Source organism: Helianthus annuus, chromosome 12, assembly GCF_002127325.2.
Source record: "Helianthus annuus cultivar XRQ/B chromosome 12, HanXRQr2.0-SUNRISE, whole genome shotgun sequence".
Classification (NCBI taxonomy): domain Eukaryota; kingdom Viridiplantae; phylum Streptophyta; class Magnoliopsida; order Asterales; family Asteraceae; genus Helianthus; species Helianthus annuus.
Genome location: NC_035444.2, coordinates 71,028,066 through 71,044,859, shown reverse-complemented (window position 1 = coordinate 71,044,859; position 16,794 = coordinate 71,028,066). Strand labels below are relative to the sequence as shown.

The window sequence follows — 16,794 nt, the reverse complement described above, 5'->3', positions numbered from 1 at the left end:
ACTACTTTCACGTCCGGTTCACTTGCCGTTGTGTGTAGTTAGCGAGTTCCATTTTTAAAACTTGGTCATAAAAAAATAATTGCAAAAATCACACATCAAGTTTTTGGCGCCGTTGCCGGGGATTTTTTTTTTAGGCACTTTTGAGAACGACCTTAGTCATATTTTTGGTTTTTTTTATTTGCTTTCTAGTTATTTGCCTTGAGGTGCCCTTGCTTTGATTGCTAATTGCTATTTGTGCCCTTAGGTGTTAGGTCGTCTTTATTTTTATTTTTTTTTATTATTTTTTTAGCGTAGTCGTAATTTTTATTTAGTTATTTTTTTTTCGCCAGTTTATGCCCCATACTCGTTCACAGGGACCACCTGAATTTTTTGCTTCATCTGAACCCGAACGAGAGTTGTTTGAGCGTCTTAGCCAGCATCAGAAGCGTATTAGTAGGATCACCGACAAAAAGGTACTCATTCCTATTCCTTTTCCTACAGTTGCTATGGGTGATAATCCTGCTAGACGCACTGTGAACCAGCATGCCACTGAAGGCTTCACCGGAGGCCGAACTTCCATCACGACACCCGAAGCACCCGCTAACCAGAATTGGCAGATCCCTTCCCATATCATGACCACAATTTCTAATAGTGCTCAATTCCACGGTCTGGAGGACGAGGATGCACCAGGCCACATCACCCGATTCTTGCGTATTTGTAGCACCTTCAATCTTCATGGTGTTACCGCTGATGCAGTTTATCTGCGCTTGTTTCCCTTTTCCCTTTCTGGTCGGGCTGCAACTTGGCTCGACACTTTGCCTCAAAATTCTATCACTACTTGGGAGATTCTGAAATCAAAATTCTACAAGAAGTACTACCCTCCATCCAAGGCCGCACGCCTTCGAGACCAGATCCATTCGTTCCGTATGGATCCCGATGAGCCTTACTACATGGCATGGGAGCGATTCCAAACCTTGCTTAGCAAGTGCCTCCAACATGGTCTTTCTGAATGGGCTCTAGTGGAGAAATTTTATAATGGTCTCACTCCTGATACTCAACTGATGTTTAATACTGCCGCTGGAGGTTGTATCATGGACAAAAAGGACCCAACTGAGTGTGAGGAAATGTTTGAGAGTTTTGCTATGGCCGGTCAGCAAAGCCATCCTGGGAGGAATTCCATTCCTTCTACTAGGACCACCTCCTCTGCTAAAGGTGTGTATCAGGTCACTCCTGACACTAGTTTGGCTGCTGAGTTAGAGGCTTTGAAGAGGGAGATGAGGGAGATGAAGTTGAAGGATCGGAAGTGTGAGATATGTCGTGGAGGACATGAGACAGCTGATTGCCCCGTGAGATCACAAGAAGAGGTCGACTACATTTCCAACCCGAATAATCGTTTCCAAAATGCTTCATTTAATAATTCTTATAATTCGGGTTGGAAAAATCAATCTAACTGGAGGTCGGGAGGAAACCCGCCAGGGTTCCAACAACAATCTTCAAGTGGATCATCATCTGGTACTGAGTTCAAGGAGCTGAAGGACATTCTACTTGTTCAAAGTCAACAGCTGAACCAGTATATGACTTCGAATAATCAGCGACACGAGGAGCACGATCGTATGTTTAAAAATCAGGGAGCTTCGCTGCAGAATTTGGAGAGACAGATGGGGGAGATGGCGAGACAGTTACAGCAGAGGCCACAAGGTGGATTACCGGGTAACACCGTTCCTAATCCTAATTCTCATGCTCATGCCAAAGCTGTCATGACTCGGAGTGGCAGAGGGGCCACAGTTGATCAACCGGTGGTAGATGAAGAGCCGGTTGATGAGGAGATAGAGATGGAGACTCCCACTGGCAAAGTGCAACCCAGGCTAGCCCCAGCAAGTACCGCACAGTCTAGTGAGTCTCAGAAGAAGAAGAAGGAGCCCGTTCGTGATTATTCATCTATTCCTTTTCCGGGCAGATTCAAGAGAGAGAAGGAAGCGGAGCAGTTCTCAAGATTTTTAGGTTTGTTTAAGCAGCTCCATATTAATCTTCCTTTCGTAGAGGCTCTAGCGCATATGCCTAAGTATGCCAAATTCCTGAAGGACATTCTTAGTAATAAGAAGAAGCTGGAGGAGTTATCACATGTGTCCTTGAGTGAGGAGTGCTCAGCAGTTCTTCAGAATCGTCTTCCCAAGAAGATGACTGATCCGGGAAGCTTTACTATTCCATGCTTGATTGGTAATCTATCAGTCAGCAATGCTTTGGCCGACCTGGGAGCTAGCATAAATTTGATGCCCTATGCAGTGTTTGCTAAGCTCAATCTAGGCGAGCCTTCTCCTACTCGTATGAGTCTCCAGCTCGCGGATCGGTCAGTGAAATATCCGAGAAGGATTGTGGAGAACATGTTAGTGAAAGTCGACAAGTTTGTCTTCCCTGTTGACTTTGTGATCTTAGACATGGATGAGGATGCTCATGTACCATTGATTCTAGGTCGACCATTCCTAGCTACCGCGAGAGCATTGATAGATGTTTATGATGGTAAGCTAACGCTTCGCGTAGAGGATGATATGGTCACCTTTGATATCAATAGGTCGATGACTCATCCTAGAGAGCACGACGATACTCTCTACTTCGTTGACACCATCATGTCACATGTGGGTCATTGCTTGAGTAAGGTTTGTGGGCGTGATGCTTCGGACACGCAGATTCTGGACACGTCTATCCCGGAGGTTGAGATGACTACTACATCATATGGGGAGTCCGAGAGTCATTCTGAGGTTTTTGAGGTAGTTGAGAGGAAGGAGCCTGAGGAGAGGCCATCTGTGGAGAGTCCCCCATCCCTGGAGCTGAAAGATTTACCATCTCATCTGGAGTATGCCTTTCTGGATGAGGGTTCTCAGTTACCTGTCATCATCTCTTCAGAGTTGACAGAGGAGGAGAAGACGAAGTTGATGGGTGTGCTTAAGGCACACAAGCAGGCGATCGCGTGGAAGCTCGTTGACATAAAGGGTATTAACCCTTCGTTCTGCACACATAAGATTCTGATGGAGGATGAGTTTAAGCCCGTAGTTCAGCCGCAGCGTCGACTGAACCCAAACATGCAGGATGTGGTAAAGAAGGAGGTGATAAAATTGTTAGATGCAGGCCTGATTTACCCAATCTCTGATTCTGCATGGGTTAGTCCAGTTCAGGTGGTGCCTAAGAAAGGAGGCATGACAGTGGTTCCGAATGAGAGGAACGAGTTGATTCCCACCAGAACTTTTACAGGCTGGAGAGTCTGCATCGACTATCGTAGACTTAATGACGCCACGAGGAAAGACCACTTTCCTCTTCCTTTCATTGATCAGATGCTGGAGCGTCTATCAGGGCAGCAGTTCTACTGCTTCCTTGATGGCTTCTCAGGTTATTTCCAGATCCCCATTGCACCGGAGGATCAGGAGAAAACCACTTTTACATGCCCGTACGGTACCTTTGCTTATCGTCGTATGCCCTTTGGGTTATGTAATGCTCCAGCCACATTTCAGCGTTGTATGGTGGCGATATTTCATGATATGATCGAGGACTCGATGGAGGTATTTATGGATGATTTTTCTGTTTTTGGGAGTTCCTTTGATCAGTGTTTGCGAAATCTTGATCGTATGTTGGCTCGATGTGAGGAGACAAATTTGATGTTGAACTGGGAGAAATGCCACTTCATGGTGAAGGAGGGCATAGTTTTGGGTCATAAGATTTCACGGGCGGGTATTGAGGTCGATAGAGCTAAAATCGACGCGATTTCTAGACTTCCACCGCCAACTTCTGTGAAGTCTGTTCGTAGTTTTCTAGGCCACGCGGGATTTTACCGTCGGTTCATCCGTGATTTTTCTAAGATTGCTAGGCCTATGACCCGGTTATTGGAGAAGGATGTTCCCTTCGATTTTTTTGAGGAGTGTGTGAGGGCGTTTGAGTTTCTTAAGGAGAAATTAGTGAGTGCGCCGATTCTTATTGCTCCCGATTGGAGTCTTCCTTTTGAGATTATGTGTGACGCGAGCGATTTCGCGGTTGGAGCTATTCTAGGACAGCGTAGAGAGAAGCGGTTTCATCCGATTTACTACGCGAGCAAGACCCTGAATGACGCCCAGGAGCATTATACCACCACTGAGAAAGAGCTCCTGGCAGTTGTCTTTGCTCTCGATAAATTTCGTTCCTACCTGGTCCTTTCTAAAGTCGTCGTCTACACCGATCACGCGGCATTGAGGCATTTGTTTGCAAAGAAAGACGCGAAACCGCGGTTAATTCGGTGGATTCTACTCTTGCAGGAGTTTGATCTTGAGATTCGGGATAAGAAGGGAGCCGAAAACGCTGCAGCAGATCATTTGTCTAGACTTGAGAATCTCGAGAGTGATGAGAGTGATGAGGATGAGATTGGCGATAGTTTTCCTCATGAGACTTTGATGTTTGTGAAACCCGAGGATGAGGGAATGCCTTGGTATGCTGATATAGTGAATTATTTAAAGGAGAAGGTGATACAGCCGGAGATGTCTTTCCATCAGAGGAGGAAGCTGATAGCGGACTCGAAGTACTACTTCTGGGATGATCCGCATCTTTTTCGTGTTGGAGTTGATCAGGTTGTGAGGAGATGTATTGCTGGAGAGGAGCGTATGCAGGTTCTCAGGCATTGTCACGAGGGGCCTACCGGAGGACATTATGGAGCTTCTTACACCGCGAGGAAGGTGTTGGATTCTGGATTTTATTGGCCGACAGTGTTTCGAGATGCTCATGAGTTGGTTAGGAGCTGTGATGCTTGTCAGAGAGTAGGTAATATCTCATCCCGAAATGAGATGCCCCAAAATCCGATGCAGGGAGTGGAGGTTTTTGATATATGGGGTATTGATTTCATGGGTCCGTTCCCGATGTCTCAAGGGAACCGATACATCCTCGTTGCTATAGATTATGTGTCGAAATGGGTGGAGGCTCAAGCCTTGCCTAAAAATGATGCGAGGGTTGTAGTGAGATTTTTGAAGAAATTGTTTGCTCGCTTTGGTACCCCAAGGGCGCTTATCAGTGATAGAGGTACCCACTTTTGTAATGCCCAGATGGAGAAGGCATTGAAACGCTATGGTGTCACTCACCGGCTTTCAACTGCCTATCATCCACAGACGAGTGGGCAAGTGGAGAACACTAATCGGGGTATTAAGCGGATTTTGGAGAAAACTGTCGGACAGAATCGACTGGATTGGTCTGATAAGTTAGATGATGCATTGTGGGCTTTCCGGACTGCATTTAAGACTCCTATAGGTACTACACCTTTTAGGATGGTTTATGGGAAGGCTTGTCATCTACCGGTGGAGTTGGAACACCGCGCATATTGGGCGTTGAAAGCAGTTAATCTGGATATGGATAGTGCGGGTAAACATCGGTTTCTCCAGTTGCATGAGTTAGAGGAGTTAAGAGATGAGGCGTATATGAGATCACTAGGCTATAAGGAGAAGATGAAGAGGCTACATGATAGTAAGCTGAGAGGAAATAAGGAGTTTCACCCGGGAGACAAAGTCCTTCTTTTTAATTCTAGATTAAGATTGTTCCCGGGTAAACTTAGGTCTAGGTGGTCAGGACCGTACATAGTCGTTCAGGCTTTTCCATACGGTACGGTTGAGTTGAAGAGTGGGGATGGTAAGACGTTTAAGGTGAATGGTCATCGTCTAAAGCACTATATCGAGGGACCAGGAGAGGAGAGATTGGTGGAGGAGCTTGACCTCCCATTAGTTGGTGCTTGAGAGTGAGCTGAGAGTGTGTTTGTAGAGTTTGTACATTCTAGTTGCTGTTTTGTTTTTATTTTTTTTTTACATTTTAGTCTTGTTGAGTCAGTCTTTTATTTTGAGTCAGTTTTACGCCTGGGTTTGTTTGTTCTATGATGTGCAGGTTTATTTGACCCACTCGTACTCAATCTCCATTCGGGTGGTGATTTTGGAGCTGTAATCTTTTTGTAAAGGCAACCCAAGTGTACCAGTTTGTCAGAGATGATCGCGAATGGAACGCTATACGATCATATTTGGTTGGAATGAAGACACGCACAGCTGGCACTGATTTTTATCCTAACCAGCTAAGTCTTTTCCAATTCTTGTTGTTTCTTTTGTGTATATTATTTTAGGTTTTTTTTTTCTTATTTGTTTTTAGTTAGTTCTCCATCCACATTGAGGACAATGTGAAGTTTAAGTGTAGGGATGGGAGACTACGTCTTTTTAGGTAGATTTGAGTCGAAAAATAAATAAAAAATCTGAAAAATAAAAAAAAAATTGAAAAAATAGAAAATGTTCCTGAAAGTTTTGCAAATAAATGGAAAATGATAGAAAAATTAGGATTTTTGGTTTTCAAAATATTATACATATGAGATAAATATAGATAAAAGATGTATTTCCGGGATGTACTGGTAGGCCCAGCCAACTTAGAGGGTTCCCTAGATTGTTCTTAAGATTACCTTAATTTATAATCATGAAATCTTGTGGGTTCTCATCTTAGGAGATATAGAAAAGCCGAAACTGTTGATAGTATAAAAGGAACCACTATAAGTAAATAACCTATAAGTATTTTTAATTAAAATTGGCACACCTTATCCTTTTTATGAGAATAAATCCGGATTCTGGTGGCGCCCAAAAAAAAAAAAAAATTTCCATCATCCATCTATACTATATGAGCAAAATAAAAAAAAAAATGTGTGAGGCTCATGGTGTTTCCCACTGGGATAGCGACTTGGTGATAATACCCTCTGAGTTGAACATAGAAAAAAAATGCTAAAGCTCATAATCATCATCCATCATTCCATCATATATTTTAATTTTAAATACATAAGGGTTATTTATATAAAGTGGTAGATTTTTAATCTTTTCCTTATAAGCTTGATATGGGATTAGGTGGATTTGTGGACCTTGAGTGTGAGACCCTTAGATGGATTGTTAACTTGAACATAATGATAGCATGAAAGGGGTTTGACGAGTTGGCGGTTGGGTTTAAATGGACAACAATACCGGTAATCGTGGTTATACGTGTTTTTGTCTTTTAATAAATTAATTAAATAATTTTTGAAACCAATTATCCTAGTTATGATTCCATTGCAAAGTTTTTTTCGGGACGAAAAAAGTTTAAGTGTGGGGATATTTGATGTGTTGTAAAACACATACATTTATCTTATGTAAATTGTATATTTTTGAACAGTTTTAGAGTAGTTTTTATTAGTTTTTAGCTTTTATTTGATAAGATTGTTAATTGTAGATTCTGATGCGATAATGAAGCGAAAACGAGCAAATCAATTAATTTATATAAAAAGAAGTTTATGTGAAAAGCTTACAATGTGAAAAATTAAATTAATTGAAGTTAATGAACCATATTTGGATATGCCACGTACAACAAAAGGAAAAATAAATTAATGGCAATTAATGAATCATGTTTATGTTTTGAAAAGCTACGTAAAGAAAAAAAAAAGAGAATTTAATGGAAATTAAGATATTAATCACATAATTTGCTTCTTTGCTTTGTGTACTTGACAGAAGAGCACGAGAGTTAAGTAGAGTTATGAAAGATGAATTTGTATCACCAATTGGGTTGGGTCACGATGCAACATGGGCCGTGGCTTCAAAAATTAAATGAACAACTTGGGCAGCAAGGTGCTAAAGAGGGCTCCATAATATAATAAGAAACGGCAGAAGCATAGGCAGGGACGTAACACAAAGAAAAAGAATTTATTTTGGGGAGACCTACTTTGAAAAGGCTACGAACGGCAACAGAGGGTTGACGGCAACAATCAAAAGAAAAGAAAGAGAAGCAGGCATACAGGCACGTCAAAAAAGTCAAGGTTTCTTCGAAGAATTAATTAAACAGGCAAGCAGGCAGGTCAATTAATTTAAGCTAGCAAGCTAGTATCTGAACTATTTTTATTTCTTTTACGATGAATCGTGACTTTATTTATGCTTTTGTTTCGTGTTTGACAATGTTTAGAGGCTAAAACTTTTTAAGCCACTTAGGTTTGGATGATCTATTGATGCGTGTTTGATATTTATTTTGACTATATGACTTTGACAATGTTTTGGAGTAAATTGGTTATAAGTTGTTGCTAGAATTGATTGTGTATGTTATTGTTTTGCTGAATTTATTGATTTGATTGATGAGTTTAATGTTTTTGGTAGGAATAAGTCACCACTAGTTGCGTTAAAACTCGCTTTTAGGTTGTTTATTCGCGATTCTCAATCTAATTGTTTGAACTTGGTAACAAGTCATGACATAAAATCAATTTAAAATCAGCTAGACTTTAGTGTGCACCCATCTTCTTTGATTCGAAAGATAATTAGAAGTTGCTAGGTAATTCTGGGCATTGTTTGGTAGTTTTGAGCACCCGATAACTCGGGGTTCGTCTGCTTATTCGTGTGTCAGTCAGTCCTAGGATTTTGGTGTATCATCTTATAGCTTGCTTCACATCTAGAGGGTTGGTTAAGGGTAATCCTTTGCAATTTAATATTTGTGGGATTTAGGACCTTTAATTAGGCTTGTTTCCTTATAGCACTCCATCACACGTTTTGGTTGTTTTATTGGTCGGTTCTTAGGTTCTTGAGTTAGTGGGTCACTTTCCTTGTTACCTAATTACTATAGGATTTATTCTCTTTCACAAGAGAGTAATCAGTTAGAAACCGAAACCTAAGTCATTTGTCAGATAGTTGTCTTCACGTGTCATTAGTGATTCCTACCTAAGTGGTTTGTTCATCTCTCCTGGTTGAGTTCACAGTCTTAGTTGCCTTCGTGTTCGTTAGTTCCGTTAAGTTAGTTAATTTAGTTAAAATATTATTTAATTAATTCTAAAATAAAAACCAAAATTCTAAAAATCAATTTAGGACTAGAATTGTGATTAGGGTTAATTATTAGAGGTGTCAGTCTAGAGTCCACGGTTCGATACTCGGTCTTGCTAGTTATACTACTTTCACGTCCGGTTCACTTGCCGTTGTGTGTAATTAGCGAGTTCCATTTTTAAAACTTGGTCATAAAAAAAATAATTGCAAAAATCACACATCAGATGTGCTTGAAATGTTTGCACATGAGCTTTAAAGGTTCCTATATGTTAAAAGTTGCAATAAAATAAAAAATTTATTATATCTTATTCTTAGTCTTATGTGGCATTAACAGTTTCACTTGAGATTATGTATCTATTAAATACTAGATTATTAGACCCGTGTACTACACGGGTTTAAGGATATAAATTTATGTTCTCTTCAAAAATTTATATAAGTGAATTTTTTACCATAGATGTCACAACAATTGGTCGTGTGTAAAAACCGATTCTTTTAGAAACAAACCAACTTTACATAGAAATTGTTCTATACTTTTATTTATCGTTATGGCAAAACATAAGGCGAGAGGAAACTGTCTTCTTTTCAATTTAAATGGAATCCTTCTATTTTGCGGTATTAAACGAAATCTAGGGATAAATGTTCAAGTGCCAGTATTACTTTCGGATAATATGAGTGCCTCAATAACCTGATCACCCAGTGATAGGACCTGTAGTCGAGTTCCATTACATAAACCATTCTTTCGATCAATATTTATTGATAACGTCACTGGAACACTGACCTTTGGTAATTATCAATGGTTTTGCAAGCCTAAAAATATAACTCTATTTAGGACATCCGGTGAGTATAGGCTTGCATCGAAATTATTATGAAGATATTCTATCCTTAAACTCGTTTATTACACGAGTCTAATAACATTAAAAGTGTTTTCAAAGCACGAAAGTAAACCGGTTTTCAAATATCGGATTAACCTATTTTTTGCCATTTTTATTATTATAATATAAAATTATAATTTATTTAATAGATGTTTTAAACATATAGTAAAAAAATCATTTTAAAGAATAAGAAGATGTTGTTACATTCACATTATTTGAAATTGTTTATTATAAGTAGAGTTGTTACTAATAACTAACTATATATTTTAGATAAGTCAAAAGTAAATAATCATTATATAAGTAAACCATAAAATATTTGTTAGTATTAAGTTGTTAAGGATTTTTTTTATTGTTTTATATTAATTAATAATAATAATAGAAAACTGAATAAAAGAATGTTATGTGGCATTAAGTAGGCTCTTGTTTTAATATAAGAATGCCATGTGGCATTAAGCATACTTTTTTATTAGTATTAGATATAAAGTATTTTGGCTTTAATCACCTGTACACTAATGAATCATCTAGTTGTACTTTTTAATCCGCACGTGAATACTGAACAAGACAACTATCGAAACGTCGACAAAAATGTGTAGGTCATCGTGTTATCTTTGGATTTTTTTTAAACAGTATACTTTATAAGATATGTTAAGAATAAGTAAAAAAAATTATAAGTTTGTTATGGAGAGGTGAATTGTAACTAATTATCTATAATTTTGTTAAAACCTCAGGGATTAAAGTGTAATAAGTTTAGTGTCTAAAAAATAAATAGTGTTTAAAAGACCAAACTACCCTCATTTTAGGGGTCTTTCTATAAATAAAGGGGGGGGGGGAGTTCTTATTTTTTGGGTATCTTAAAATGCCCCTCCCTCATGCAAACCTGCTACGGAAGGGTCAGCGCGAACGAAGGTCTACAATAACGAAATGTAGTAGATCACAATATCCATCTTAAAATTACGTTGTTGCCCCAAACTCAAAATAAAATTACGCTTTTTGTCCCCATCTCAAAATTACGATATTGCCCTCAATTCAAAATTACGACTTTGTCTGGCACTCCCCCATTGGATCAACCAGTTTATTATTTTATATCCATTCTAAAATTACGTTTTTGCCCCTCTTTAAAGTTACGGTTTTGCCCCCAGCTCAAAATAAAATTACAGTTTTGTCCCCAGCTCAAAATTACGATTTTTCCCTCCATTCAAAATAAAATTGTGGTTTTGCCCTCAACTCAGAATTACCTTTTCGCCCCCAGTTCAAAATAAAATTATGTTTTTGCCCCCAACTAAAAATTACGATTTTGCCCTCTGTTCAAAAATGTGATTTTTCACCGTTTAAAAAATTGTGATTTCGCCCTCAATTCAAAATTACGTTTTTTCCCCAGTCCAAAATAAAATTATGTTTTTGCCCCCAACTCAAAATTATGATTTTGCCCTCGGTTCAAAATAAAATTGTGCTTTTGCCTCCAGCTTAAAATTACGATTGTGCCCTTAGTTCAAATTTATGTTACGCTGTTACCCCAAGTTCAAAATTACCAATTTGCCCCTGTGAAAATTTACAACTTTGCCCCTGGTTCAAATTTACAGTACTGCCATTACTTTAGCTTTTGGCAAATTACGATTTTACCCCGGTCAAAAAATACAACTTTCCCTCAGTTAAAAATTACAATATTGCCATTGTTTTAGTTTTTTTTTTTTTCAAAACTATAAAAGTGTATTGTTTTAATTGGTTTACTCGATTTAATTGTTTTTCATGTCAATGAGCTGCCTAACACTCGCTCGTTATTCGGTCATCGCCCCGCAACGCGGGCGGGGCATCAACTAGTTGTAATATATATTTTATAATCGGCATAATCACAATAAAAGTTGGGCCTATATTTGTTCAACTGAATATTTGAATTGCAGTTGACAGCCCAAAATAAAAGTTGGGCCTACTCAATTTTGCATCTGCTTACTCGGTTTCACATACGTCCTGACGCTCACACTCCTATAGGGTTACCTTTCGACATTTTGTTGTAGTGCTACGTGTGTTGTTGCCATTTGATTTTGACTTTTTGTTAAGTTTTTTGTTGTCTTATTTGCCCAATCAACTTCAGAATTAACGGTTTGGTTTTAACTTTTGATTATCTAAGACCGTTAGTCCCTTACTAATAATCAGGTTCATGATTTGGTCTAAAAACCGGGCGGTGAACACTCCTAGAATCAATTATCAGGGTCATACAACGTATTAAACATGTTCATTATTTGTTTTCACTTTTACAGTCCTTAAAATATTCATATCTCGCTCTTGTAATATACAATATCATATCATTCTCAACATTTTTAATTCAATCCGCAAAGGCACACATATGGCTGATATTTTTCTACCCGTGTCACTCTTAAAACATGTTTGATGTCACTCGAGTGTTGAATATGTACATACACAACTTTGGATGGCGAGGGGGTACAAAATCGCCTGCCTACCCTCAAAAATTTGCAGCGGCATAACATCCATCATGGCTTGAAAACCTGTAGACTTTGTGGGGATCATGAAGAAGATTCATATCATCTTTTTGTGTCATGCTATATAGCGACTGTCATTCGGAACAAGGTTTGCTCGTGGTGTAATGTACCTACTACCTATAGTATCTTAGTTTCTAACATGAAAGAGATGTTAGAAGTGTATAAGCAGTTAATGGTTTCGAGTCACAAAAACAGGAAATCCAAATGATTATTCGTACAACATGTTAGGGAGATTTGGAAAGCTAGAAACAAATTTATTTTTTTATGGCAAGCATGTGAGCATCGAAAAGATCTTCGGGGAAGTGCAAGCAATGTCTTTTCTTTGGGTGAAGCAGAGGGTGAAGCAAAACAGTTTGGAGTGGCAAAGTTGGGTGTCTTTCAATTTTGATGAATAATTTGTGCTTAATGTAATGGTAACAATTGTAAAGGAAAGTATGGGTGAGGGGTTAATGTTTCGCTCCAGCGTCTTGCTTGTCCTAAACATTTGTGTATATTTTTGGTCATGAATAAAAAGTCCTTTGCCGTTAAAAAAAAGTATATAAAGGTTAGGCTTTTTCCAACGTTAAAATCCATGGGTGGCTGACTACCTGACTATTTCATTATACACGACTGGTCCCCCCCCCCCCTCCTCTCTTCACACTCATTCACAAGTATCGCTCTTACTCGCCCCGTATCAACGGTTTTTTTGCTTCTCCTTCCATGTCACATCAGGCTCCTCTCGTCTTCCCTCATACTCTCTTCCAAAAAGGCCATAGATGCCTTCAACCTCGCCAACGTTGGAGATGGTCTTATCTCTTATGAGTTTATATTTTATATTTGTTTACTATCCAATAAATTATGGTAATGTAACAAACCTGTAACATAAAGTAATTACAAATATAAAATCATCGGTTATTAAGAAAAACATTTTCAATTTATCCAAATGATGAACACATGATATACATAATATCAGTTTAGATAAATCACTTTTAAAATAGCTTTCCGAACCTGAATAGAAAATTTATGAACATGACAATATGCAAGTGCAAAAAATAGTAGTTTTGCTCTCTTTAATTTTTTTTTTTCCAAAAAATGTACATGTTCCGATACTCTACTTATAGAACAGAAACAAATATTTTATCTTTATCAGTAATAGATATCGATTTCAGCTTTTTTAAATATGTTTTCTGAAGGTCCCTCACTTATTTATTTTTGGATTTTTGGGGTGGGGGCTTTTAACATCATAAACCCTGGTGGGAAAATATCTCATAGTTAGTATTCATTATCAGATTAAAATAAAAATTCGTTATTTTGAAATATACATGTACCAAATATTTGGTTAGAATCTTTGCATTTTTCATTTGGTTCTTTAACAGATGTTGGATAAAACTTCACAAATTTAACTATCAACATTAGTGCCGATAATTTTTACTCGATTTGAAACATGAAACCATACACGAAATAAGTTGAAAACTTGAAACGAGTTAAACAAGAAACAAAGTTGGGCTTAAAATGGGTCGGCATGAGAAAACTGGGTTGAGTCTGGATCCACTCGTTACATCGACATTCCTTATTTCCTTTGTTTGAGCCCTTTATTATATGAAATGAAAGAATATTAAAAATAAAAGGTTAAAAATAGTTCACCTACTAAAGGCTATAAATTATTAAAATCATGAAGAAATTTACCATTTCATAGTTAATTCAATAGATATTGTGATCGTGAAAAAAATTAGAGTAAAGTGTAATTTGTCACTTTGTGGTTTGGTTCAGATTGTAATTTAACTTACTATCTTCCACTTTATGTCAAATGAAACCTTGAAGTGGTATTTCATCTCTATCTGCCCCCCCCCCCATTGACCATCCAGATGAGGGGTATAATCGTAATCTTGCATCTTTCTTCTTCCTAACCCCCCCCCCACCCCCAATCGTTTATTTTGTATATTACGAACCCCTGTAGTATCATAATTGACAATCGCAAGTTCATGTACAACTGCTGGTTCGTGCGATTAAAGCTTCAATTACACTCGAAGTAACATTATGGTTGGTGGAGATTCGAGAGTTCGTCCAAGTGAAGACCATTTTGACCATTCCGATTATACCATGGTAAGTATCGATTATAACAGCAGTCTCGATGGGAATTGCTCACGAGGTGCCACCGGACAAGGTCCGGGTGATTGGTCGCCTGACGACGGTCGTACCGAGTGGTACCCAGGGCAGCCACTTCAGAGGGAGGCGGGCCAGGGGGCTAGGGAGGTGAGGGTGACAGAGGAGAAGGAGAGGGAGGCGGGGTAAAGGGGGGACTTGATGCTGCGATCGACAGATCGAAGATGGATGTGCAGGATGTACGGGGTGATCGCCCGTACGAGATACGAAGCGTGAGACCACGTGTGATGCCTCCAGCGGGGTGGAGGAGAGAATGGCTCAGTTCGAGTCGGATGTAGCTGCTATACGGGTGGACATACAGTGGATGGTGGAGGCGATTATTGTTATGCATTCTTGCGCGCCTCTACCTCCATGAGCTGGCGCTGCACCACCACCACTATCTCCGTAGCTGCTTATTGTATTTTGGTTTTGTTGTTTTACATTTGAAACATTGTAAATATTTTTTAGATGTAAAACATTGTAAATATTAATCTTATGTTTACATTTTATCTTGTTTGTTTAATAATTGTTATCGTATTGTTTATTATCTTGTTTGTTTAATAATTGTTATGGTATTGTTTATCATATGCACATGTTTTGCTTATCCGATACATATATAAAAAATAATACGGCAAATACTATTGTAACATAGACGTTTTACAAACTCGTAACATAATCAGATATATCTAAATAATACGGCAAACGCTATCTAAAGAATTACTAAAAGTTATTAAACGCGGCCGATATGTGTTAAGAGCGAATATGTCCATACATGCATTTAATTAACTAACATCATTACATAGTGTAAGAACATTAAATAAGATCAAGCTTAACTTAATGAAATAAGACCGATGATGAGGAATGTAAGGAGAAACGTTGGTATTTAAGGGTTTAGACGCCATGTCGCGCGGGGATGGGTACAAAAACCACTAAGGGGATAATGAATATGGTAACAACTAGCAAGGTGGCAGGGGACGAGGTAACTACCACCCACAGCGGTTCTCCAATTCTAGATCAACGTTGTTTATCACCCTGTGTGAGCATTGGAAGCCCGACAAACAGTCTTGCAATTAGTCAGCAGTCATTACTTCTTAATGAACTCAAATTCATGAAATTGTTCTTGGTATATAGTTATGTAGGGAGGTTAGTAAATTTCCAACTTTTAACGTTTATGCTATCGAAACAGTGGCTATGGGAATGGTGGCTATGGAAACGGTGGCTATGGAACGACGGAGATTCTCCATTAGTGTTTTTTGTAAGATAATGGTGAGGAAGAGATGATGAAAAGTTTGAGTTAAGGTGAGTAGTAGACTACTGGTGGTGCCACCTGGGTGAAAAGGTAATGATAGATGTCAATCAAAGTTACACAAGGCAATTAAACCTTACAAACACCATCTAAAAACTTATATAATATGCTTCATATATTAAACATAAAATAAGTAAAATATATTCCTCCATTAATTGCTTCACTTGACTCAAAAGATGATAACTTTCACCAAATAGTTTATAATAAAACTTCAAGCATTCTAACCCTAACTGCAAACAACCAAACAAACTCGTAACATAATCCGATATATCTAAATAATACGGCAAACGCTATCTAGAGAATTACTAAAACTTATTAAATGGTTGTTTGGTTTTACACAAAATAATAATAATAATAATAATAATAATAATAATAATAATAATAATAAATTATATACGGGTCGTATAACATTATACGACCCGTATACAGATGTTAAAAACCCAAAAATCTGATCAAACCTCACAAAAATAAACACATTTAGTCGTATAACATTATATTGCTCGTATACAATTGTATACGGCTCGTATACATGTAAAACAAAAAAACATTCCACTGCATTTGTTTCTGTGCATCAGCATTCCATACGGGACGTATAAGATTATAGAGTCCGTATATACCTAAAGATGTGAAAATAAGAAAATAAGGGTGTCTAAATAGTGGAACCCATTATATAAAACTATATGCAACTATAAGCTACGATTGTTTGTCTTTTACTCCTTTTTCAATTACAACTTCAACTTTAATAAATTTACAATTATAATATGGTACTCAACTTTAACAAGGTTATATTTTTATTAACTAATTTATATTACAACTTGTGAACTTTAATAAACATACGACCCCACAATTTTAATAAGTTTATATTTTGTTAACCAATTTACATTACAACTCATAAACTTTAATAAACATCCCAACACTATAATCAATGAAGGTTATCAACGACATCCATGTTTTGTTAATTTACGTATGTTATGTTATTTATTGTTATAATTATACCCAATGTCGGTACTATAATCAAGGAAATTAGTGTCAACCAAATTTTCACCGCAACGGACGGAGCAAAAGTAATAGTTTCTTATAAATAAATATCAATGATGTAGCAATGCCATCATAGGTAAGAACTTTGTTTCTTATAAATATCAATAATGTAGCAATGCCATCATAGGTAAGAACTTTGTTTCTTATAAATATCAATAATGTAGCAATGCCATCATAGGTAACAACTTTGA

At 37.8% G+C, this 16,794-nt stretch overlaps 1 protein-coding gene across 1 annotated transcript; it reads left to right on the top strand.

Annotated features, from left to right (window-relative positions):
* The first annotated feature begins 208 nt into the window (after positions 1 to 208).
* On the top strand, positions 209 to 6,624 carry LOC110893165. The gene has a single exon (XM_022140284.2). It carries the CDS (start codon positions 333 to 335, stop codon positions 5,712 to 5,714), a length of 5,382 nt encoding a protein of 1,793 aa, XP_021995976.1. The 5' UTR covers positions 209 to 332; the 3' UTR covers positions 5,715 to 6,624.
* The last annotated feature ends 10,170 nt before the right edge of the window (positions 6,625 to 16,794 follow it).